General features: G+C 27.9%; 1 protein-coding gene and 1 pseudogene across 2 annotated transcripts; one reads left to right on the forward strand and one right to left on the reverse strand.

Annotated features, from left to right (window-relative positions):
• The first annotated feature begins 2173 nt into the window (after positions 1-2173).
• On the forward strand, positions 2174-10969 carry LOC132935933 (piwi-like protein Siwi). 2 transcript variants are annotated; one of them, XM_061002583.1, is made up of 19 exons: positions 2194-2277; positions 5456-5517; positions 5575-5756; positions 5817-5856; positions 6069-6188; positions 6465-6676; positions 6885-7070; positions 7135-7311; positions 7403-7558; positions 7625-7770; positions 7838-7946; positions 8027-8316; positions 8373-8527; positions 8593-8717; positions 8774-8942; positions 9914-10035; positions 10101-10258; positions 10385-10532; positions 10594-10969. In XM_061002583.1, exons 3-19 carry the CDS (start codon positions 5622-5624, stop codon positions 10708-10710), a joined length of 2565 nt encoding a protein of 854 aa, XP_060858566.1. In that variant the 5' UTR covers positions 2194-2277; positions 5456-5517; positions 5575-5621; the 3' UTR covers positions 10711-10969. The 2 variants fall into 2 exon arrangements, with proteins under 2 accessions (XP_060858565.1, XP_060858566.1); XM_061002582.1 differs by having other exon boundaries at positions 2174-2277; positions 5456-5756.
• A 13926-nt stretch (positions 10970-24895) lies between these two features.
• Positions 24896-26257, reverse strand: LOC132939418 (uncharacterized; annotated as a pseudogene).
• Between the last annotated feature and the right edge of the window lie 795 nt (positions 26258-27052).

Below are 27052 nucleotides of genomic sequence, written 5' to 3' on the forward strand. Positions count from 1 at the left end.
TAAATAATAAATACATTTGAACGTCTTAAAAATCGTCCAAATTCATTATATATATAAACGTCGTTCACGTTCACGTTCTATTTGAAAAAATTGAGTAACGGTCACTCATCGTTGACTAAATATTATGAACGTGAACGCGTGAACGAGCGTTCATGAACGACGTTCTTTCCAAATCACTGAAAAAATTCAACAAGTTAATTAAATAGTAATATAGTACTGTATGTATTTTAATAGCATTACATTTTAATTTCAGTAGGTGCAAACGCATATTTTTGCACATACAACATAATACTAGAGGGTGCAACTGTACTTAATACTTTTGAGGGGTCAAAATTGAAATTTTCAGAACACTTTAAAATATTTGAGAAAAACTGAAAAAAAAAATACGAATATTCGTTAAAATGTATTAAATAATTGTATGGTAGGTATTACCTATATTTTTATAATATTTGATTTAATAATTTTTAGTTATTTTTATCAGTATTAAATGTCAATCGTTATAATTATATTATATGAAAGCTATAACATCTTTTCTACATTCAATGATTAACGTATGTGATTGTCACACCTTACTTTACAGAAATTTAAAAATAAAGCAACTAATGGGGTTGCATACATCGTATTTATTTGCTGACTTCCAGTATAGGTACTTTTTATTTATTGTGAGTGCCTAAATTGAGTATTTTTTTTTTGTATCATTGTTAGTTTAGAAATGGTTATATTAAAAATGCCGAAAGTTAAAAGAACCGGTTAAAAGGGAAACGTTCTAACGGTTGTGTAATTGCGTGCCTATAAAAAAACTGTTTGTGTCAGTTTTTGATCGTCTTTAGGCAGTAGTGGCTCTCGTGAGATTCACATATATGGTGGTGTACAATATTGTACACATAGTTAAATACGATTCCCATGTAGACTGGAAAAAAAAGACACGTGTGTGTCGTCGTGTGTGCACGCATGACAGAAACTTCAAAACACCATATTTTACCAACCGAAATGTAGATAGTCGACGCACTTAGCTTATATTATTTGTACATCCGCCCTGCAGAGCACAACGAATATGTGGTTCGTGAATAACACGCTTGTTAATACGAAAATCTGTAAAAACCTTTTTTAATAAACAATTTTTATGTTACAAACTAAGCGCTAATTAATAACTAACTATAGTTGACTATAGATATATAATAATTTTTTTATCCAATTTTATTTTGGGTAGTTTACGTGCTCTGTGCAACCACTGTTTTTAGGGAATTTAAATTCGAGATCAATATTAGTGGATGTCAGATTGTCAGCGCACTGTTAAGTTTTCTGTGTCTTGCCCACGGGTAACATGGACAAAACGAATAAAAAAAGTAATTGTTTTTGTTTTTGATTACTCTTAAAGTAAAATTATCCATTACAACAATTATAGTTAATAATATTTTTGCGGGTATGAAGCCTACAGTAATTTTATAGTTTATACTGTAAGGCCCAAATAGGTCATAGTCCATAGATAAAAATGATATAAAAATAAGTATCTAATCGAAGTCGTTTCGCTGCCACTGCATCAACTACTGTGGTCGACAGTTTTATATTATAAAAAAATAATGTTCTCATTATTGTTACTAATAAATAACGCAGTGTTTTACTAAATTTATAGTGTTGTCATTTTACTCAAAAATTATTGGGGTTCTCCTATAAGAATTTACAGATGTCCCGTTTTGAGTAAAAAAAAATATGGTCACGTTAGGTGTGACTGTCTAAATATTGTCTAAAAACATTTTAAAAATCATTTATGTTGGCAAACATTTTTATATTTTCAAAGTCGATTACAAAGTCAAATTATTATGAAATGTAAAAACGATACGCGAAACCCTCAAAACATAATAATTTTACTATACTCTATAATTTTTGTAATCGGTGACTTTACCCTGGGATTACCCAAAAATCATACAAAAAACGATTTTACGCGAAGGAGTTTTAGTCGTGTTGCGCGCGAGATGGAATAAACATAAACATAATATTATTATTAGCTGCGTTCGTCGTCGTCGTCGCCTCCGTCGACTACGTGTCCGCTGCGCGCGCCGAGCGCCGCGTTCGCTCATCGAACCCTCCCGTCTCCGCGACCCATAGTTGACCAACAGACCACTCCACCCTGCACCGTCATAATATTATTATCCTCACGGTGTATCTGGTTCTGGCTCTGCGTCGCGCCGCCGCACTCGTCAGTCGTTTTTGTGTCGCACTTCCCGACACTCCACGTCCGTGTTCGTTCCAGCTCCTGACCCGTCTCCACCGGCCAAGGTACGTTTGTTGGTTTTATATTTTCTTTGTCTTAACGACGATTGCTGCGGAAAACGAAACGTGGTTTGGCATTTCTCTACTTTCGTGTCGGCGGCGACGCTTTTTCTTCTTTTGCTTTTCCCTCTACTGCGTGTCGCAAGGATAATATTGCCAGGGGGTCCGTAAAATAATTCCGAATTATTATATTAATTGTTTCATTCTAATAATACTTTCCTAGTCGACGAAAATATCAATGGCTATTCCCGCCGTTTTTTTCGAATTTTTTTTTTTTAATTACGACTAAATTTATGAGTTATTACGGGACATCAGTTGAGACTATTATAGTAGATAATATAATTTTTTTTTTTAGTTTATCGAAGTAAATTATTCAGTTATTTGTTTTTTAATAATGAGTTCTGTTGAGACTTACTATTTTTTTTTAAGTGTCAACTGTATAATTTTTTAAATTATAAGAAAATGGCTTTACCAGTAATTAATTTAAATTATATTCAACTAGTTACATGTTCTCGTGTACTCGTGGGCATGGACAGTATTTGTTATTTTAATTTTACACTTGGAGTTTTTAAATTTCCCAGCGCCGCATGGCTGTTCGAAATTAATTTAATTTTTTTTTACACTACGTTTTAAATTCACATCGTTCTTTATGCCGAAAATATCTTCAAAACTAAATGGATATCTGTATTTTTACACTTAAATTAATGGTTATTTGTAATCTTAATTGTTACTTTTTGAATGGATATATTATCAAGCGTTAAGCCAGAGCCCGCCAAAAATTAATTTAATTGAATAATAAAATATTTTTTGTTTTCATCCGACCCACGTGCATCATTTAATTCAACATTGGTTTTTTTAAACGAACGTTGCATTAATTACCATATGTTGCGCGTGGGTCGGAAATCCTGGTCAATAATAAGCGCATTTTATATAATCATCTCATATTTTTAAGCCAAACTTAAAAATAAATTGCCCCATAGATGCAGAACTTATTTATTTATTTCACTAGGTAGGGAACATTATATTATTTCAAAACCATCGTTGAATATACTCTTCACCAATGAGCGGCTTTTTCCATTTTTTTTCATATTTACTTATTGCTGAAGAATAAACTTATTGTAAATATTGAACATTATAATATATAAAAAAGGTGGATAAGTGGATGTTGCTCTGTTGTACAGTAGGCTACAAGTGGGTCACTGTAATGGATGGTGTTAAATTTGAATTCAATGATATAATATCATTGTATAAGAAAAAAACGATTCTGAGCGAAAACGGTCAGTCAGCCTATGATATTACCAAGTATATTATTGTGAATAAAGTAATTTATATATAACCTATTTACGTGGAACCTTGTTTTAAATTTTCAATCCTTAGCCATAAAAGTTAAAAATTTATAAATTTTTAAATTTTTAACCACAAAATAATTAATAAATTATAATTAATATATAATTGATAAATGTTGTCAAAATTTGAACTTTAAATGCTTATAAAAAAAAATTGTGCAAATGTATTTTTAATATTTTTCAACTGCTATTAAAACGATATATCGGGAGTCTAATATTAAATTTTCACGCTTTTTTACCCAACAAATAAAAATTTATTGATATTTATAGAAAAAAAAACTAAAAAAATTGAAAACTGACAATGTCCGTAAACAGCTCAAATAGAGTCAAAATATTTTCAAAATTGTATGGTGTATAGAAAATGCTAATATAAACATTCAGTGAAATTTTCAAGTATCTACAGTCATTCGTTTTTTAATTACAATAAAATAAAAAAATCGTTACATGAGAAATCGAGTAAATATCAAATGTTGTAAAAATATAAATTTCAGACGCTCATAAAAATTTAATTTAAGTTTCTTCTAGACATTTTTTTTTTGATAAAGGTAGACAAACTTATGAGTAATCTTATATTACATTTTCAAATCTTAGATTTAAAAAGAAAAATTTTTATGAATTCTCAACTCAAAATAATTTGCTATTTTTCGTGATTTTTCCGTATTTTGTCAAAATTTGAACTTTAAATGTTTATTAATAAAAACTGTGACTAAGGATTTTTAATTTTTGCATCTGCCTTTGAAACAATAACCTAGGAGCCTTCTATTAAATTTTCAAGCTTTTTTACTCAACAGATAAAATTTTATTGATATTTATAGAAAAAAAAACTAAAAAAATTGAAAATTGACAATGGCCGTAAACAGCTCAAAAAGAGTCAAAATATTTTGTAAATTTTATGGTGTATAGAAAATGCTAATATAAACATTCAGTCAAAATTTCATGTCCCTACGGTAATTTGTTTTAGAGTTACACCAAAAACCAAAATCGATTTTGCGTAAAAATTCCCGTTTTTCCTTAATTTTTCTTTTGTTTTTCACGTCTTTTGTGAAAACAACTGGGAAATTTTTACTTTTGACCCCCCAAAGTACTAACTAGATTCACTTTCCTATCAGAAAAGTTACTATTGAAGAAAATCCAAGCACTTTTACTGTCCTAAAAGATGATGACAGACACAAAAATAAAAAAAAAACACACATCTTTGTAAAATCAATACATTCATCGCTTCGCTCAGAATCTAAAAAATAATCTGAGTAGTCTTATTAATCTGAAATAATTGTTTGAACCACCATTTGTTAACAAAAATATAAACATTTTAATTAAATATATTGGCTTAGGTGTATAGACGGTTTCCCATTATTATAAATTAAAGAGCGGATATACCGGATATATACTCTGTTCAGATTAAGATTGAACCGCTCGCTCCACCAACACACGTTTTTTTCGCGCATTCCGGACACCGGTTGGAGCGTATGCATGGCGGCCAGAACCGGCAAAGACGATCGACGACGGCCAGCACCGACGAAGATGATCGAAGACGGCCAGTGATGACTGTCGGTCAATCACAGAACGCATAGCCATCGCATGGGGGATTTAGGCACTGTTCGGCGGCCCAGTCTGTATGCGCGAAGCCGGTTCAATCTTAACCTGAACTGAGTATAGATCTTCATATACTTGGTAGTTACATTTTTTTCACTAGTCATTCCATTTTAAATCATTATGAGTACGGTATTCACTCATCATTTGGCTTATAATTATTTTTATTGTGCTTATAATTGTTTTTATTGGGCTTTTGGGAATTAAAACAACTATTATAGTGGAATAATTTTAAATGGATCCCTTAGACCTTCAAGGGAAAAAGCTTGTGGACGTCCTGGCTTATCAAGAAACCAACCCAGTTTATCAGGTCCATCTCAGTTGTCACAAATACCATCAGGTCTATCTGGACTTTCCCAAGGAAGAGGACCGAGATCAATACATTCTACCCAACCACAGCAAACGCCAGTTACCATGCAACGTCCACCTCGTCAGATATCACCACGAGCCTCTGGTGTCCCACAGCAAAGTGCCCCTAGGCCACATGGGCCAAGACCGGTGGTTTCTATTGAAAAACCTATAGTTACCAAACAAGACCCGAAGGCAGGAGTAAGATTACTTTTGAAATTTCATACATGTATTAATTATTAATATACTGTTTTTTTCAAGGTGAAACAAGTTGAAGAAGGAATGAGACATTTGACTACAGGTAATATAATACATATAATTTATCACAATTCTATATTAGGCATATTAATATATTCTAAATGATAATATCAACTTATCTCGTCTTAATAATTTCAAATAAATTCAAGTTCATGTTAAATTTGATAGAACTACTTAACACTATCTAAGTTGCTCTTATTATATTATTTTTTTAAATATTTATTTTATTTTATATTTATTAAAACTTCACACTAGGAGGAGATGTACCACAAGTACCGATTGGCAGAGGAGCTGTAAGAGGTCGAAGGCAAATCGATGTTGAACATTATAGGACACCAAGACCACAATCTTCTTTGGGAACAATTGGAAAACAGGGTAAGGTATAATTTAAATGCTAAACATTTTTTTTAACTATTCAGATTATCTGTGATCAGATGTACTAAAAACATTAATGATATTTAATGAGATTTAATGTGATAAATTGATAAATTGACTATCATTATTATATAAATATTATAATATTGGAAAAATTGATTAAGGTGTCTACATTTAATTTAACACTTTAGTAAAATGTTAAACTATATTATGTAAGTATTATATTAGTACCATTTGTTGTTATTATGTGTTACTGTATGTTAAAATTGTCCTTAGGAAATTCTGGACAGCCAGTAAAATTGTTGGCAAATTATTTTCCAATAACCTCATATACAAATTGGTGTTTGTACCAATATAGAGTTGACTTCAATCCTGAAGAGGATAGAATTAGTACTAAAAGAGGGTTATTAGGTCAGCACCGAGAACGTTTAGGAGGATATTTATTTGATGGAACAATGTTGTTTTCTGGAAGCCGATTTGATCCACCTGTTAGTATTGTTGAAATTATTGATATTTTATATATATATTTTTATATTTTTGATATTATATATAATTTATTATAATGCTATTTCATTATAAAAAAGAATTATTTTGGTGGAGTTGTTAGGTTACTATTTGTAAGCTAAATGTTTAGAGTGATTGTCTATGCAACTATGTATTGAAATATTATAAATTAATTTTAATATTTTGGTTTAGGTTTTTGAACTTACATCAACACGTCGATCTGATGATCAAATTGTAGTAATTACTGTAAAATTCACAAATGTAATAGAGACCGGTGATTATGCTAACATTCAAGTTTTTAACTTACTCTTGCGTAATTGTCTTCGTCATCTCAACCTAACAATGATTGGAAGGAACTTTTATGATCCAGTAGCCAAAGTAAATTTGTAATTCCATAAGTATTATATTTGTTATTTTTCTGACCACTTTTAATTGATTTTAGATTGATATGGCTCAATATAAGCTTCAACTTTGGCCAGGTTATGAAACCACAATTGGCAGGTATGAAGATAACATTTTGTTATGCGCTGAAATTTCAACAAAAGTCATGCGTCAAGAGACAGTATTGGACTTTTTAAATCAATGTGCTGCTGATAGAAATAGAAATAATGATTGGATGGTGAGTTTATTACTTAATTATGATTTTATAGGATTTCGGTAAAATTAACCTTAAATAAATAATTAAAGAACTAATGTATTCTATTTTTTAGATAAACTTTAAAAGTGGTGTTGTTGGTACAACGGTGATGACAAAATACAACAACGAAACATACAGAATTGATGACATAGATGAAAATTCTGACCCTACATCTGAATTCAATAAAAAAGATGGATCTAAAATGACATACATTCAATATTACAAAGAAGTATATATATCTTATAATGAATTTAATCATTTTAGACCTAAATTAACATAATTATTACTGTTTTAGAAATGGAATTTGACCATTCGTACTGCCAGGCAACCAATGTTGATTTCAAAAAAAAAGAGATCCATACGACAATTTGGGGAAGAAGATACATTGGTATATCTTGTTCCAGAATTATGTGTTATGACTGGTATAACTGATGCCATGAGGTAATCGAACTAAAATTTACTTTATTTGCATTAGTTAATATACAAACTATCTTGTTTTAAATTATAGAAATAATTTCACACTTATGAAAGATATGGCCGTACATACCCGTGTAAATCCTAAAGAACGCATGGAACGACTAACAAATTTTGCAAATCGCCTTCTTAAAACACCAGACGTAATTTATTTTCATTACTAAATTAAATTACGTAGTTTATAACGATTCTTTGAATTTAATACTATTGTACTATTATTTAGTCTGTAACTGAATTGAAAAGATGGAATCTGACTTTAAGTAATAAGCTTGTTGAACTAACTGGTCGTACATTACAACCGGAACCAATTCAAAGTCGCTCTAAAGGGTATAATGGTGGTGAAGAAGCAGATTGGACAAAACATTTACGCTCTTTACCAATGTTCACTTCCGCGATTGTGAAGCATTGGGTCATTTTAGCTCCTAAAGACTGTTGTCGAGAAGTTGATTTATTTGCTCAGACTCTAGCAAAGGCTGCTCAAGGGATGACTTTTACACTACCTAAGCCTACTATGTAAGTTTCCTATGTAAGTTTTCTACTGTATATTCATAACATAAGTATAATTTTAGAGTCCCAATGAATGATGGAAGATCAAATACATTTTTAATCCATTTGGAACAAGTGATAAATGAATCTAATCCGGCATTGATATTATGTGTTATTCCATCGGCACGTGGTGATATTTATAGTTTGATCAAGCGGAAGTTATGTATTGATAGAGCAGGTAATTTCTGAATTTTTTATTTCATTTTTTATTTATTTAATCATTTATTTAACATTGATTTTTAGTACCATCTCAAGTAGTACTGTTGAAAAATGTGCAAAAAAACAATTTGTCTGTATGTACAAAAATTGCTATTCAAATAAACTGTAAACTTGGTGGTGCTCCTTGGCTAGTTACCATTCCTAAAAAGGTAATTATATCATGTATTCAATTCAACTTTATTTGCTTACCTAAATCATTTTTCAGGGGATGATGATAGTTGGTTTTGATGTTTGTCATGATAGCCAACGGAAAAATATATCATTCGGAGCTTTAGTATCAACCATGAATGACTCTCATACAAGTTACTTCAGTTGTGTTGAACCTCATGAAAGTGGAGAAGAACTTTCAGTTCATTTTGCTACTGGCATAACTAGTAAGTACTTACAAATAAGATAATATCAACAACCTAATTTTTTGTAAACTTTTCCAACTTCTGTTACAATTAACCAATTACTGACTAATAATTGAAGTTCTTAGAAAATTTGCCTTTGAAAGTTATAAGTTAATTAATGATACAATACAAATGATATACATATATGATTAAAATATGAGTATATAGATAAACTACAACTTGAAATCCTAATGTAATAAATGTCAATTAATCTCTTTCAAACACCCTAAAATGTTATTTAATAGTGTTAGCCAACCTTTTTACTAGAGATGTTCTGGGTAGTAAATCTGGCATTAAACCGGGTATCGAGTATAGGCCAAGTAGAAATGTAAATACAAAATGGGTATTATACTACTATCAAAATATCAACTATCAACTAATATGTTTATATAGTTAATATATTTGTAATTCGTAGAAGAAAAACATGATTTGTTTATAATCAATGGCTATTGTAAATCGATTCTGTTATTCCCATGTATATTCCTAGTTATGTACCACAATAAATTATAGTTTATTACCCTAGAATTTTAGATTTTTCCCATTATATTAATTATAGGTATGCAAATATTTATAAATTTATTATCAGCGTTTGCTATTGGATATAAGTCAAATAAAAATGTAGGTGTTACGCCAGGTAATGAGTAAGACCCGAGTCTTTAATATGATATCGAGTACCCGGAACATCTCTACTTTTTACCTCTAGAGTATTTAGAAACCTTTAATAGATGGTTTTCAACTACTGTAATCTTAGAAAAAAGTACATTTTTCCCAAAACAAGGATAACAACTACATTCAGCCCTTTTATTTGAAACAATTAGGGATACATGTTGAATAATCACATAATTATGTTTATTTAACCACAATTTACTATGTAATGAATGTTGAATTGTGAAAATAATATTATAAACTGTGTAGATATAAAAACTAAATACTTATAAAAATTGATTTTTCAGAGGCTTTAGCCAAGTATAGAGCTAAAAATGGATCATTACCTACTTCCATTATTGTATACAGGGATGGTGTTGGGGAAGGCCAAATATCGCATGTGCATAAGACTGAAGTTAAACTCTTACAGGTATATTATATAAGTAAGGCATAAATATTTTAGATTTCATATTGTAATACATTTTTTTTTTTTAGACTGCTTGTGAACAAGCTTATGGACCCAAATCTGTTCCATTTGCATTTGTTATAGTTACCAAACGTATTAGTGCAAGATTTTTTTCTCCTACCAATAGAGGCCCTGAAAATCCTCGACCCGGTACAATTATTGATACTGTGGTTACAGACCCAACCAAGTAAGCTAGCTCATCGATTATTTTACTTGAACGTACATTTTACAATAGAATAAAAACAACTTATTAATGTTGTATTAGTATTTCATATAATATTACTTGTATTTAATGCGTCATTATGAATTTCAGGTACGATTTCTTTTTAGTTTCACAACATGTAAGGCAGGGTACTGTCACTCCTACACATTATCAAGTGATAGAAGATACCCTTAGACTTCCTCCAGATATAATGCAAAGACTTACATTCAAGTTGACTCACATGTACTATAATTGGTCGGTTAGTATCCTTTGCAAACTTATTTATTTTACCCATCTAATGATTTTAACCTCACTTGTAGGGTACTGTGCGGGTTCCTGCTCCATGTCAGTTGGCACATAAATTGGCTTTCCTTACCGGACAGACCCTCAGACGTTCTCCTCACACTGGATTGGACGAGCTGTTATACTTTTTATAATCATGTATTCATTTGATCATAGTTCTTAGTTACAACTCTTATTACCTACTTCTTAATGAAATAATATTTAAATATTATTATTCTATTGATCTTTTAATAATGTTTACGATAGAATACAGTTTTGATTTAAGTTTTAATAACTTATGTAACTCCAACAATTAACAATTACATTTTAATTTCTTGAAAAAAATTCAAATGTTCACTATTGTTATTTTTTTACATTATTGAATAAAGTTATCTTTATTTAAAATTTCATTAATTAAGTATTAATAACTTACCCTCAATTTATGTAGTGAAAACGTTTGATTTCTGTTTCACACTTTGTGTCTAGTTTCAAATAGAGTAGATGCTTAGTAAAATACAGAGAACCATTTATTACAGGACATCTGTATAAAGCATAGATATGCTTGGCAATACTGAACATTTAAAACGCTGCATAAGTATTAAGACAGTTGAACAACAATGTAGTTCTGGCGTTTGCGCCTCCTTGAACAGTATATGTTTTTAATTCTGGTAAACAAGTGTATAACCGCTGGTTGGTTCTATGTTTCTTGGGCTTAATTAAGACTTTTGAGCATGTGTGAATATTATATAGATAAGCCGAGTGTCATTCCTATGTTGTTTTATGACACCTATACTCTGGTATACTCAGGTTCTGTAAATCCTTTATTTGGGACTGAACAAATCGTGTGAGACGGTTCTCTTGATAAATAATAGTGGGTGTAATATTATTTTATGTGTGCATTTATAGCGTCAATTGTTACATGATATGTGAAAATATATTAAATTATTATTAAAATGTAGAGAATGCTGATTTTTGTTTTGTCCGTCCTACAAGTGCGTAACATACTAAATTTACACTGCAGATCATGATTAGCACCATTGTCTTAAAAATTACCGTACCTATTATGGAACTTGATGGTAGGAACAATGTGTGTATGAGGTCTTTTTTTAAGATATTTCAGTTATAAGTGAATTTAGATGTTTTATTAATTTAGTCTATATTGTACACGCAAAACTTGGTAAAAAATAGAAGTATCTTAATTAAAAACCCACATCCATACACAGATAATGTTACCATCAAGTTTCATAATAATTGGTTCCATTCAATTTTTAAACTAACGGAGCTAAATGTGGTCCGCTGAGCTTAATTTTGCTATGCTACACACTTGTAAGACAGAGACAACAAATAGCCGTGTAGCGTCCTCCTGAATGAAAATAAGATTGAAATAGTTAAGACAGCATGATGTTTTATAAAAAAATTATGAAATCAAATTTTCATAGTAATTATAGGTGGTCAATATTTCTTAACATATTGAATTGTATGCATATTAGAAAATTCATTGGAAATTGTCCCATCGATTTTTTAATAAATTTAAAAAAAGATTTGGATATCTTTGTTGATTAAACTTAACTCAATAGAGGGGATTATTAACAACTGACTGTTCCTGAACCTAAAGTAAGGTTACTACCACAAATTAAGATACGGAACGAAACCTTATCAGTTTATGAAAAAAGTTTCTCTTTCAAATTTGACACAGCTATTTTAATTGACGGTGGATGGATTTTGTACTATCAATGGTACTTATTTTAGGATTTTATTAAGGAATATATTATCATTATTATTTCGTATAGGAATTACGAGTTACACCACAGCATAAATGAAATCATTAACTATTACTTATTTGTTAATTAGTGTTTTATATTTTTTAAAACTCTTGTTTTCAAACTGTCAGAACATCTTAATTCCTGGAAATAAACTTATTAAGTTATCATTATGAGCAATAATTACGTGGAAAAATGTTGTGTGCCATATTGTTAATCAACTTCTCGAACTCTATTTGGTGTTCCACCTCTTTTCAAAGTTTTTTAGGAAAGAGCTATAGGTGTCTAATTAAAAAATAGTTAAAAAGTTTGTCCTATTCATTTTCATAACGAATATATGGTGGATATCTGACACTGGTGAAAATAAATATTCGGTAAGAATTTGTATTCGTAGTATTTTATGCTATTATAAACGTTAATTTTTTAAAAAAGTATTTTAATTGTTTTGATTATTGCATGGTTGAATTAGATATGTTTAAAAAAACCAAGGTTGGTACCTGGGAGCAATACCAAAATTAAATACTTCAAAATCTTTTGAAAATGTTGGCATATTGGATTCAAAAGAATCTGAGATCTTGACCAATGCATTGTCAGTTATTGAAGACATATTTAGAGTTGAAGCATATTTTATTGTTAATAATGTGCATTGTGTATACGGGTACACCTATCTATTTATTTAGTAACATAATTGTCAACCTTATTATACATGTATTAATGTATAATGTATATTATATTATTTAGGTAAATTCTGTGCAAAATATAAACCAAGAGTTACTTATGCGTGATATTCTATCAAAAATAACTTTACCTACTAATTGGTTATCTGATATTACCTAAAATAATTTAATGAATCAATATACTCTAACATTTTATAAAATGGGCCGTCATGATGAATGTTATTCTCGTATGGTTGAAAAACAATTGGTTATTACTGCTGATTTTTGTCATATATTAATTATTATTTATTATTAGGGTTAGAACTTATTATGCATGTGCTACATAAAAAACTGAGTGCTGACGAACAAGACAAATTTTATCAATTAATATCACTCCCTAAAATTAATATTGAAATCGTTACAAAAATACTTGAAAAATTTGATTCTATAAATGTATGTTATGGTGCTGCCCCTGTTACAAAGTATCCAGACATAAAAACATCATTTGGAAGCCAGTATGAAACTCATCATGGCTACTGGAAACATGCAAATTGTCTTAAAATAATCAGTTCTCAAAGGTATTATAAAGAATGTGTATTTGTATAAAAATATTAGTTCTTCAGGATTAATAATAATTATAATCATAATTTTTTTTTCAGCACTACATCTTGTTTATTATGCCAAAGACTCTTATATTCTATCAAGAAAAAAAACTGAGATTATCTGTTGGAAAACCTGTAGGATTGTTCTTTTCGTCAGCCAAAAGAGTTTGTTTAAGAAATTTAAAACAACAGAAACAGAAATGTTTGCAACAAGCTAGGGCAAGAGTGAAAATTCAAAAGTTACAATCTCATTTGTTTGAAATTAAACAAAAAATGAATATAATTTCAAATACTTCACATACAACTTTAATGGAAAATTCAGTAATGTCCCAAATACAATCTGAATTAATAGAACAAATATTTGAAGCAGCTAAAGTAAGAAATCTAAAAAATCGTCGGTATACAGAAAATTGGATGTTATTATGCCTTTTGTTTCAAATTCGGTAATGTACTTAAATACTTTTCAAATACGTTTTCTTAATTAATATTTGAAACTAATATTTGTTTTCGGTTCACCTGCTGGTTATAATCAATTGAATATTAAAATATCATAAAAACCAAAATTCAAAATCCAAAATTAAATTTATTTTAAACCTGTGGCTTAGGAAAAAAATTTACTGAACGTGGCAATAAAATTAATTAACTCGTAAGTTACTGAATTGGTAACATAAGAAAAAAAGTAACTCGTTAATTAAGTTAGTTAAAAGTAACTTAACTTCAACTTATTAACTTGTTAAAAGCCTTGCTTTTAAGATTACAAATACAATTTTATAGAAAAAAAATTTAAAAATTAAAAATTTGAAATTGTCCGTAAACAGCTCAAAACAAGTCAAAATATTTTGAAAATTTTATCAAATATAGCCATATGCCCAAATAGGAATTGATAAAATAAACATGATAAATATTGTGCCTATGGATTTTTAATATTTTTCAAATGTCATTGTAACAATATATTAAGAGCCTTGAATTAAATTTTCAAGCTTTTTTACAGAATAAATAAAATTTTATTGACATTCATATAGACAAAAAAAAAACAAAATTGGAAACCGAAAATGTCCGTAAATAGTTCAAAATAAATCCAAATAACATTATAAATACATTTTATCGTGTATACAAAATGCTAATATAAACATTCAGTGAAATTTTCAATTATTTATAGTCATTTGTTTTTTAATTACAACAAAATAAGAAAATAGTTACATATGAGAAATCGAGTGAATATAAAATGTTGTAAAAATATGAATTTCAAACGCTCATAAAAATTTAATTTGACTTTTTTGTATACATTTTTTTTTTTTGATAAAGGTAGATAAACTTATGAGGAATCTTGTATTACATTTTTAAATCTTAGATTTAAAAAGAAAATTTTTTTTGAATTTTTAACTCAAAATAATTTGCAAATTTTCGTCATTTTTTTGTATTTTGTCAATAATTGAACTTTAAATGCTTATAAATAAAAACTGTGACTAGGGATTTTTAATATTTTTCAAATGTCATTGTAACAATATAGTAGGAGCCTTGTATTAAATTTTCAAGCTTTTTTACCCAACAAATAAAATTTTATTGATATTTGTAGAAAAAAGAACTAACAAAAATGGAAACTAAAAATGTCCGTAAACAGCTCAAAATAAGTCAAAATATTTGGAAAATGTTATGGTGTATAGAAAATGCTAATATATTCAGTCAACATTCCATGTATCAATGGTCATTTTTTTTTTAGAGTTGCACCATAATCGATTTCCTCGAAAACAGTATTTGCGTAAAAATTCCCGTTTTTCCTTCATTTTTTTTTTTGTTTTTTTTTTTTGTCACGGCGCTTTTGAAAACTTCTAGAACATTTTTAAAAGATACTGTTGAAGAAAATCTAAGCATTTTTACTGTCCTAAAAGGTGAATGCAGACACAAAAAAAATTTTAAAAGATACTGGTGTATAGAAAATGCTAATATAAACATTCAGTCAAAATTTCATGTACCTACGGTCATTTGTTTTAGAGTTGCACCTAATACATAATCGATTTTCTCGAAAACAGATTTTGCGTAAAAATTCCCGTTTTTCCTTAATTTATCTTTTGTTTTTCATGTCGCTTTTGAAAATTACTGGGTAATTTTTACTTTTGACGCCCCAAAGTACCAACTAGATCCACTTTCCTATCAGAAAAGTTGCTGTTGTTTTTTATGAATTTCTAACTGAAAATAATATGCAAATGTTCGTCATTTTTACGAATTTTGACAATATTTGAACTTTCAATGGTTATAAAAAAAATTGTGACTATACATTTTTAATTTTTTTCATCTGCCTTCGAAAAAATATACCAGGAGTCTTCTATTAAATTTTCAAGATTTTGTAACCAACAAATACAATATTGTATTGATATTTATAGAAAAAAAAACTAAAAAAAATGGAAACTTTAATAAATGTCCGTAAACAGCTCAAAATAAGTCAAAATGTTATTGTGTATAGAAAATGCTAATATATTCAGTCAACATTTCATGTATCTACGGTCATTTTTTTTAGAGTTGCACCAAAAACCAAAATTGATTTCCTCAAAAACAGTATTTGCGTAAAAATTCCCGTTTTTCCTTCATTTTTTTTTTTTTGTTGTTAAAAAACTATTTTTTTGAAAACTACTGGAAATTTTTTCTTTTGACCCCCCAAAGTACCAACTAGATTCACTTTCCTATCAGAAAAGTGACTGTTGAAGAAAATCCAAGCACTTTTACTGCCCTAAAAGGTGATGACAGACACAGAAAAAAAAAAAACACACGTCATTGTAAAATCAATACATTCATCGCTTTGCTAGAATTTAAAATAATACAATTTCGATGGTTAGATGGTAAAAGGGCGCCACTTTTTTCAAAATCGTTGTTTATGCATATTGTTGTAAACGGCATGGCATTATTATACATCGATTAATCCAACCTATAAACATCGATATCATTTGTATATATCCAAGAATCGATGTTTTAATATGTGGTCGTAAACGGCATAGAATTGGAGGGAATGAAAAAACTGGGTGTAAACGTCAATATTAAAAGATGTAAACGGCATTCAAGGAAACTTGATAATACCTAAGCGTCATTGTTGTTGGTTTATCATTTTTGTTACGTGTGTGAAGTTGACCCCCCACCATGACCAATTTATTTGAAAGTTATGCTATTATTTTGCAAATGATTTGAAAACATTTGCAAATCAGTTTTCACAATTTGCAAATAAAATTCCTTTTATTTACTTTATATTTGTAGGAGCATAATAATATGAGTTATGGAACTATAAGCTCATGAATGTTTAGTGTAAATATTTTTTTATTACTAATAGATTTTTTATACAATACGAATTTTCAATAAAAATAGGTAAGATGAATTAAAAAATCTTGATTGAATAAAAAAGTCTGTATGTATAAAAAATGTACCTATATTTGAATTGAAATTACGAATTTCAAAATTTTACCAATTATATACGTCTATAACGTGTGGTTGGATTTTTCAGACTTCATATCATTATTTTCTTATTTACTCTAATACCTACATAATTTTGAATAATATAATATTTATGAATAAATCAATAAATTTAGGAATAGGTAATACACATAAAAAGTATTTTATTTATTATTTGGTATAGTTTGTTTCATTAGGTAAGAATAATAACACAATTCAATGCAAATTTAGGTACTTTGATAAGTTTTTATTTATGTACTTATTCGCGTTGTTAACTAATGAACAAATACAATTTAACTATTCATTATTAGTTATTATGTTTGTAAAGATCCCCGCCCGGTTACTTCAGTATATTATGTAGTTTATGAAAAATAATATGAGTTGTACATATAACATATTTCTATTCATTAGGTTACGGCATCTTCGTCGGTATTATAATTTATATAACGACCATATGGATTAAATAATATAATAATAATTTTTTATTTACGAACCAACTTATGTTAAATACAAAATTAAATTAGCATATTTATTTGCAGAAACAAATTTTGTTTGTAAATATGCAATGAATATTGAACATACTTTCCGGTTACAGCCGCAGCGGTAATTAACCGTCAGGTTCGACCGAAAGTCACAAGACGCTGTTGTTTATGACCGGCGCAGCGGATTTATTAGCATACCCAGACAGCATTTTGAAATGATAATATTATAATAACATTATAATAATATTATAATCACGAATAATATTATTATAATGTTAAAATGATATTTTTACTCAAACATTTGCTGTCTGGGTAGTGTCAGTGTAATATTTAAAACGATGTATTTTGATCGAACTGGACAACCGGATGATTTCTACCACTGCGGTTATAATTCTGTAAGAAACCGGACAGCAGTCGGACAGTGTGTTCCCAGCCTATTCACCATTTAATAATATTGTACCTATTTATTAGATTATAGTCCAACCAGTATGCCCTGACACGGATTTACACAATTTCCTATAGGCAAGACCTTGATGGTTATAACAGGAATTAATATTGTACCAAATAATATAATAATAATTTATATATAACACAATAAACATAATATTACATTATACTTAAATAGAACATTAATCAAAACTAAAAACCATATTATTGTATTTCTGTGGGTTTTCCCAATTTGTACGTCGCGGCATCGTCTATATTATAATAATATGATAACATCGATTGCTGTTGACAACAATAATATTGTTGGCTGCACTCTTAAAATGCTATGCTTAAAAATAATTTATTTACCATTATTAAATTAAAATCAAAGTTATTCTGTGTCTGTCCTCATTTGAAATCCAGTGCAGTCACATGCTCTTGTAGTCCTGTGTTTAATTGAATTGTATTTTTGAGAGTTTGTGTGTAGTTCTTATTTTTTTTTATTTAATTACATCGTGCCATCGACGCCTATCGTAGTTAAAATGGTAAGTTCAGAATTTTTTAAGCTATAATACTTATGTTATTAAAATTAATTAATTTTAAGATTCAAGTGATTTCTTTAATTCAATTTTACATTATTGTGTTTTCATTTTGTATAACCTAAACAAATTATAATACTTTATTTTTACTAATACATTGATCCGTACTAAAAACTACAGACTGTAATTTAAATTAAACTAATATATTAGATAAAAAATGTAACTAAAGAAATTTTAAATGTCTTGGTTAAAATATCTATACTAAAAATGGAGCTAAAAGGATCTCTCTTTCTAACGAATATGTAGGGTTTAAACTTATAAATATTACTAATATCTCACACTGCTATAAATTCATGTATCTTTGTACTAATCACATTTTGTTACATTGGCCAAAGTAAATGACATAATATGGTAATAATTAAAAGTTGAAAATATTGATGTGTTTGCGCATTACCTTTACCTTCGTTATTTTAAATAATAGATTCAGTATAGATTATAATATTGAATTTTGGTGGTTACTGTGGCTAGAGTAAAAAGGTTCAATATCAAAATATCTAATTTTTCAGGAGAGCATATTTTTGAGGGTAATTTTAAAAGTATTTTAATTTAGCTGTACAATTGTAAATGGTGTTTCTACGTAAACTCTTAATAGTACTCTGAATTCTGATGAACCCAAGTGGAGACCAAATTTCTAAATTTTAGATTCTGAGCGAAGCGATGAATGTATTGATTTTACAATGATATGTGTTTTTTTTTTATTTTTTTTTAGATTCTGAGCGAAGCGATGAATGTATTGATTTTACAATGATGTGTTTTTTTTTTATTTTTTTTATTTTTTTTTATTTTTGTGTCTGTCATCACCTTTTAGGACAGTAAAAGTGCTGGGATTTTCTTCAATAGTAACTTTTCTGATAGGAAAGTGAATCTAGTTGGTACTTTAGGGGGTCAAAAGTAAAAATTTCCCAGTAGTTTTCCCAGTAGTTTTCACTGAATGTTTATATTAGCATTTTCTATACACCATAAAATGTTGAAAATATTTTGACTCTTTTTGAGCTGTTTACGGACATTGTCAGTTTTCAATTTTTTTAGTTTTTTTTTCTATAAATATCAATAAATTTTTATTTGTTGGGTAAAAAAGCGTGAAAATTTAATATAAGGCTCCTGATATATCGTTCTAATAGCAGTTGAAAAATATTAAAAATACATAGGCACAATTTTTTTTTATAAGCATTTAAAGTTCAAATTTTGACAACATTTATCAAATTTATAATTTATTAATTATTTTGTGATTAAAAATTTAAAAAATGTTTAACTTTTATGGCTAAGGATTGAAAATTCAAAACAAGGCTCCACGTAAATAGGTTATATATAAATTACTTCATTCACAATAATATCATCAAACATACTTGGTAATATCATAGGCTGACTGACCGTTTTCGCTCAGAATCGTTTTTCTTATACAATGATATTATATCATTGAATTAAAATTTAACACCATCCATTACAGTGACCCACTTGTAACCTACTGTACAGCAGAGCGACATCCACTTATCCACCTTTTTTATATTATTTTTAATCTGTGAGTGCATTATATATACTTCTTGTATAGAAGAAATATATAAAATATAGTATTATCAAAACTTAAAATGTTGGTAAGATGAAAAAACTTTTATGCAAGTATGAATTAATATTGAAATTCAAAAAATAGGTGTCTTATGTAAAATATTTTTTTTGAAAGATTGTTAACATCAAAATCATTTATTTTTTATTTTTTCATACTTTTTTAACAATAAATAATATTAACTGACGCAAAACGTGCTATCACCAGCAATATAACGTTTTGAATAATATAAGTGCTTGTCGTAGGTCGTATGGTGGCGATCGGCAAGAGTTTGCACCATGATAAATTATATATATAATTATATAATAATAAGAAAAATATATAATATATACAATTTATCATAGTTTGCACAGTGTCGTTGTTATGATCGGTCGAGGAACAGTACTAGAGACGAGGTAGCGAGAACGGTGGTCAAAGCGTTGGCGTGTAGCGTCGCCAGAAGTATGCTCCGGCCTGGCATGGCAAGACGTTGCATGGCCAGCTTGGACGCCGCGGCGTGCCCGGCCCTAATGCCAACTGATGACTGGTGGAGGGGGGGGGGGACGACGACGAGAGCACAGAACAATGAGAGGGCATATGAACTTTTTTTTTTTTTTTTTTATTTAATCAGAAAACATATTAAATAAAACATTAAATTGATTTATCTTTCTCCTGTAAGCTTACGCTTGTGTTGGAGAAAGAGAGTTATAAAGTGGTAGACTTAATTACATAATATCATATAAAAATCATCTTTATCACTTAGAAACGATAAATTAATTTTTCTTGTTAATCTACAACCGTGGTCTCAATTGATATCAAAATATAAACATCTGTAATATACTAGGTAACCAATGAGTTTAAAATAATAAAGTAGCATGATGGTCCTGTAAAAATTATAAAATGGCATTACGGGAATAGCACGTTTTGCATAAAATTAATATTTTTGTAACATGGACATAATAGAACGTTTTTAAGTAGGTACATTATGTCAATAGCAAACTTCGGATTGTGAGAATAAGAGGCAATAGTACATTATGACTTGAGTTCAATTTTAGCCATACAATTTTGAATTAGAGTTACAATATGTAAGACATTAAAATCTTCCAGGATATTCCAAAATATCTACATGTATAACTCGATTTCTAAGAAAATGGGCAAGAGCACTTTTGGAATGTCCCCCTTCAGTTATTGTTTTTGTTTTTTGATTATTTATTAAAAAATCTATCCTCTCGGCTTGCAGTAAATATAATTTAATTTCAATTTTGTGGTATTCAACTGTCAGACCAGGTTATGCCTTGTTCTACACTATAATATACTTTAAGATAAAAATGACAGCCCTGGTCATGTGGGACAGTGATATCATCAATCTCGTTATTCAGGTATTTGAAGATAGGTGTTGTGAGATATATTTCTACGTAATTCTAAAGTTTTTAAGTTTAATAACTTGAAAACGTTTTTGTCACCAGAGTGAAGAGCTCTTAGAATATTACATTTAACATAAATATTTAATAACTAACAATAAACAAAAAATCTAATGTAAATTAAAAATAAAATATTGTATAAAAATCTAAAATGAATAAAAAAAAAATCCAAATAGAAATAAAAAAGCTAGTTAAATATGTAATAAATATAGATTTTTTTGAATCACAAGATTTTTATTCTAATTTTATTTTGTTTATTGAATATAGATGTACATTTTTATTTTTTTGTCTAAGAATTTTTTTTATTCAAATAAGATTTTTGAATGAAATTTTGATTTTAGGTTTTTTTTATATATTTTATATTCAGATGGCTTATCCAAATTAGATTTTGTACAAAAAAAAGATTTTAGTTTATTTTAATTGTATTTAGATTTTTTAAACAAGTTACATTTTTTATTTTTTTATTTATGGAGTTATCAATTAGATTTTTTCTTCAAATTATATTGTTTATTTTAGTCTATAAGAATTATTTAAAAATATTTTACTAAAAAAACTATATTTGATAAAAATTCTATATTAAATAAAAAAATTATATTTAATTGTAATCTGTATTCAATAAAAAAATCTTGATTGAATAAAACAAAACTCTATAAAAATAAAAACATCTACATAGAAATAAAAATTTATTTGATAAATAATCTGTATTCGATAAAAAAATATTAATTGAATGAAACAAAACCAGATAATTGTTTTTTTATTTAATTTTTTTTTAAATATAAAATAAAAATTTCTTCTTAAAAAATAAATAACAAAAAATATATACTTGATAAAACAGTTTATATACAAAAAAAATCTGTATTTAATAAAAATCTATTTATTGTATAATACAATTATATTTGTTAAAAAATAGACATTTAATAAAAAATCTATATTAAATCAATTTTTGATAAAAAATCAATATAAAATCTACGTTTGTTAAAAAATCTGTATTTAATAAAAAATCTATCTCTATTATATATATATATATAGACAAAATAGAATAATTTATATTTAAAAAAAAAATCTGGATTTAATAAAATATCTGTTTAATAAAAAAATCTATACATATTTGATATAAAAATATTTATTTAATAAAGTCTATATTTGATAAAAAATCAATTTAAAATCTTTATTTAATCTTAAATTGTTTTATCATATATAGATTTGTTCATTTAATACCGCTCTTGTAACAAATATAGATTTAATATATATATAGATTTTTCATTAAATACAGTTTTTTTTACCAAATATAGATTTTTAAAGCTAAACAGGAGTACAGAGATCGATCCCCGGGTATTATTACAAAAGATCCCGTTAATTCTCTTATTGAATTCAAACACAATTCATCTTTTTCTGGTTCTATTCATAGTATTGGAATTGATCAATTCATAGTTCATTATTGGAGTAGACACCAAATAATTATTTATAAAGATGCTAAGAAAGAATAATGCCAATTATCGATTGATGTCACAGGCGGACTTGTAAAAAGATAAACCGAACATCATTAAATATAACTTTGGCATACATTTTTTATATGAAGCGGTGATTTCTACAAGTTTCGGACATTTACCTGTGGCTCAAATGTTATCAGAAAAACAAGATACTTTAACCATATGGAATTGGTTTGCTAATTGGAAGAAGAATGCGATTCAAGAGCCAAATGAAACGGTTTGTGACTATTCAAATGCACTTCTTGGGGCTTTAACAAGATGTTTCTGTGAAGGAATGAGTCTTAAAATATATACCGAAACTTGTTTTTTAATATTGATTGGGATTTAAGACACGCAGTTACCTAAATGCTATATTCGTTTAGATGTAGCACATGTTATAAAAATATTTTGTAGATTCAATAAAGGAGACAAGTTACCAAAATTCTAAAATTAAAGGTACGTTTATATTATAATATCTATTTTTTTTTTAAATGAAAAACTATTTTTAAATATTAATATTTGTAATTACCTCATAGACCAAACCATAAATAAATACACATTTTTATAAATGAAATATTTAAACAAAATAATAACAATTTTAAAAAAGTATTCTCAATCCAAAAATGGTGGGATTTTTTTTTTTAAATATATTACTTTGTGGGTACATGCTTAAGCTCCAGTTAATTACACTTATTAATAATTTATGTTCAACAAAAATAAGACCACATATACTTTTATATGTGAAAGAGTGAAAATGTATGTATATAGATAACAACAGTAACAAAAGGTGCTTATTTTTTTTTAATGATAGAAACAAAAAATTTAAATGGTAATTTTCACTAACTTTAAATTTATATTATGCGTTTATGTTACAAGATATAAATAAAAGTAATTACAATCAATAATTATTTAAAACAATTTTTTTTTTAATTTTCCTTTAACCAACTCTATTGGCATGACTCCAGGCTTCAGCACCTTACTGCAGCAACAAAATGAAATAAGTCCGCTAAGGATTGAAACACTGCACTTGCGAAATTTTTTTTTGTGACGAGAATGACGAGAATCATGAACTTAGTTAATTAAATATTAAAGTAGATTTAAAATGAATAAAATTCGGAGATCTGAAAAGCATAATTTAATAAGGTACGTTTTCCCTGCAGCGTCCAGACGCAGAAAAACGAGACTCCTAGACGCAGCGTTTAGAGTCTAAACTTTAGACGCAACGCGCGCCCGTTTTCTCTGCATGCGTCTCGACGCAATAATATCAAATTTTTTGATTAAATCTAAATGCTTTTCAATTTTAGGATATTTATTTTGTTTTTGATTTAGTACCTTTCATAATATTGTTTATACCATTTAAATCTATAAATGTACTTTTAATTAAATTTAATATTTATGATCTATACGTAACATAATATATTATTTGTATATTATTTAACTGCTTCCTTGGGAAATACTAAATAATAAAAATAGAAGTATAGAAATTATATTTTAGTACCTCGTGAATAATATTATTATTAAAACAAAAAATTATTCACAGAGGACGTAGGAAGTCAACAAAGTCTTTACTATTTATAAATATTTAGGTTTTTGATTTTTCTGTGTTAAATATAATAATTTTAAAATATCTTAAAATTATATTTGCTAAAATGTATATTTTAATGAAATCGGTTTAAATAATTTTTAATATAGCATTGGAACAAATACTCTATAATAATATTTTGGTTTATTAAAAAAAAAATATGATCATCTTTCAAAACATACCTGAAAACGAATTTTTATAGTTTAAAAATTATTAATCATTAAAATTCATAGCAAAATATTAACAAAATAGCATACTTTTTTAATACACTGTATAGTGTATATCTAATAATAAAAATAAAAAAGTTAACTTTAAAATGATGAAAAAATATTATAAAAAATGAAAGTAACTTTTAATTAATATAAGTATTAATTTGTATTATCTTCTTCGTAATTATATTGCATAAATCCGTGTGATGATGTTGAAGTAGTTGGGGAAGAACTTGGCGCCATGAACGTCTGTTGTAGTGGAAAATTATAATCGTATTGAGATTGATGTACTTGAGGTAGTTCTTGAATTTTGCAATATTTGTTCTTTAATTGGTTAACCAAACTTAAAATTTGCATTTTTGCTTCATTTATTGCACGTCGTGGTAGCTTTTTTACAGTCGTGAAAATACTTTTAAAAAACTGATCCACACTATCCTCTTGCTGATTGCTGATACCGGAGACTAATATTTCATTTTGAGCTTGGATCTTAGACAATATAATATCCCTCTCTTTCGATCTTTTTGCTAAGATTTGGCTAATTTTATCCTCTTTGGACCTTATCCGTTTTTTTCCGTATGATGATGGTAAATCTGTAGATATTTTTGGGGATTCTAATGACGTGTCTTCATCATTTTCTATGTCAAATAGTGTTTCACCATCACCTCCGCCTTCAGTGGCGGAAAAAGAATTATCAGCAAGTTGCTTTTCCACGTTTGATGTAGTCCTACAATTTTTAAATTTTAATTTCAGTATGTTAAACTTTATTTATTAATTACAATTTACAGATTGTCATTACTTTCTTTCGTATTCCACAGAATCCATGAATGATAAATATGACAGTGTTCTATTGACTTTTTCAGATGTAGCTGACCCAGTTGACAATTTTTTTTCTGTTTCATATACGTATCCCTAATATTCCTCCACCTTTTTTTACAGTCTTCCTCTATAAAAAAAACCTCAACTTTTTGAACTTTTATAATTTAAAAGCATACAAATATTGTTATAATTATATAATATTATTATATATATTATTATAATTATATTGTTAAAATCATCATCGTACGGATTTATGCAATATAATTACAAAGAAAATAATACAAATTAATTGTTACTTCCATTTTTTATAATATTTTTTCATCATTTTAAAGTTAACTTTTTTATTTTTATTATTAGAAGATATACAGTGTATTAAAAAAGTATGCTAAAATATAATTTCTATACTCATTACTCATTACAACTCATTATAACTTATAATAAGTTATAATAAGTAATTACAATAAATAATATCCATTTAGTGATCTAGTTAATACTTATAAAATTAATAAAATTAGTTATTAGTTCTATTTTATTTTTGTACATACCTGTTCTACCGACTTTTTCTGAAATAGTTTTCCAGATAGTTTCTTTGTGATGTAAATCTTTGTGCTTAGGGTGAGCACTATCAAAAATTTCCCGGTTTTGTTGCACAAATTCAATTAAAATTTCATCCTCAGTTGAGGAAAATACAAATTTTTTGGACATTTTGTGTGTTGACGCAAGACGTTTCAACGAAGTACTAGTCCAGACTAGTAGTGCGTCCGGACGCACTACGACATTTACCGACGCGCTGCGTTGAACGCAAGTAGGAAAACAGTCACATATAAAATGCATGTATCTAGTAACAATGCGTCTGACGCTGCGTTTGGACGCTGCAGGGAAAACGTACCTTTATGCTTTCGTAGAATAAAATATACTATAATATTATATAAATTATAATATACGTCTATGAATTTGACCCGCGCACTTAATGTGATACGATCCAAACCAATACCAAAAGTTAGTAATTAGTTAGCAAATATTAGGAAAAATTGTTGCAGAAGTTACAGCAAATCATTATTGGGGAAGTTATATATACATTTTTTTAGGTGTTCCAAGTTCAGGTAACCAACCAGCTTTATCCGATCATTCCAGAACAAACACCGGTAGTTAGAAAATAGTTAATAAATAATAACAAATCTATTTTTGAAGTAAGTAAATCAAAAAGTTTATTTTTGGTGAACTTTTTTATTCAAAAATGTCTCATGTAACATATTAAATGTATAAAAATAACAATTATCACAACTTTTTATAATATACTAGGTAACTGTAACTGAAAATACCATAACACGCAGGCTGTCTATGCAGCCTACATAGTCCCCTTAGTATCAAATGTTAGCAATTTTTAATCTACTAATTGCGTCTCTCAAAACAAAATTGTAATTCGTGTAGAGAACAGTAAACCAAAAATATTTTAACCTTATGCTAGAATTACGATTTTAGATTTTCTTTTATAATTTA

The sequence above is a fragment of the Metopolophium dirhodum genome, chromosome 1, assembly GCF_019925205.1.
Source record: "Metopolophium dirhodum isolate CAU chromosome 1, ASM1992520v1, whole genome shotgun sequence".
NCBI lineage: Eukaryota > Metazoa > Arthropoda > Insecta > Hemiptera > Aphididae > Metopolophium > Metopolophium dirhodum.

What these genes read in the sequence shown, in the direction of transcription:
- LOC132935933 (XM_061002582.1), top strand. Translation starts at nt 5,622, where the DNA reads ATGCAACGTCCACCTCGTCAGATATCACCACGAGCCTCTGGTGTCCCA. An exon ending in ATAGAAATAATGATTGGATG is followed by an intron (nt 7,312 to 7,402) that starts GTGAGTTTATTA and finishes TCTATTTTTTAG; the next exon opens with ATAAACTTTAAAAGTGGTGT. An exon ending in ACATTCAATATTACAAAGAA is followed by an intron (nt 7,559 to 7,624) that starts GTATATATATCT and finishes TTACTGTTTTAG; the next exon opens with AAATGGAATTTGACCATTCG.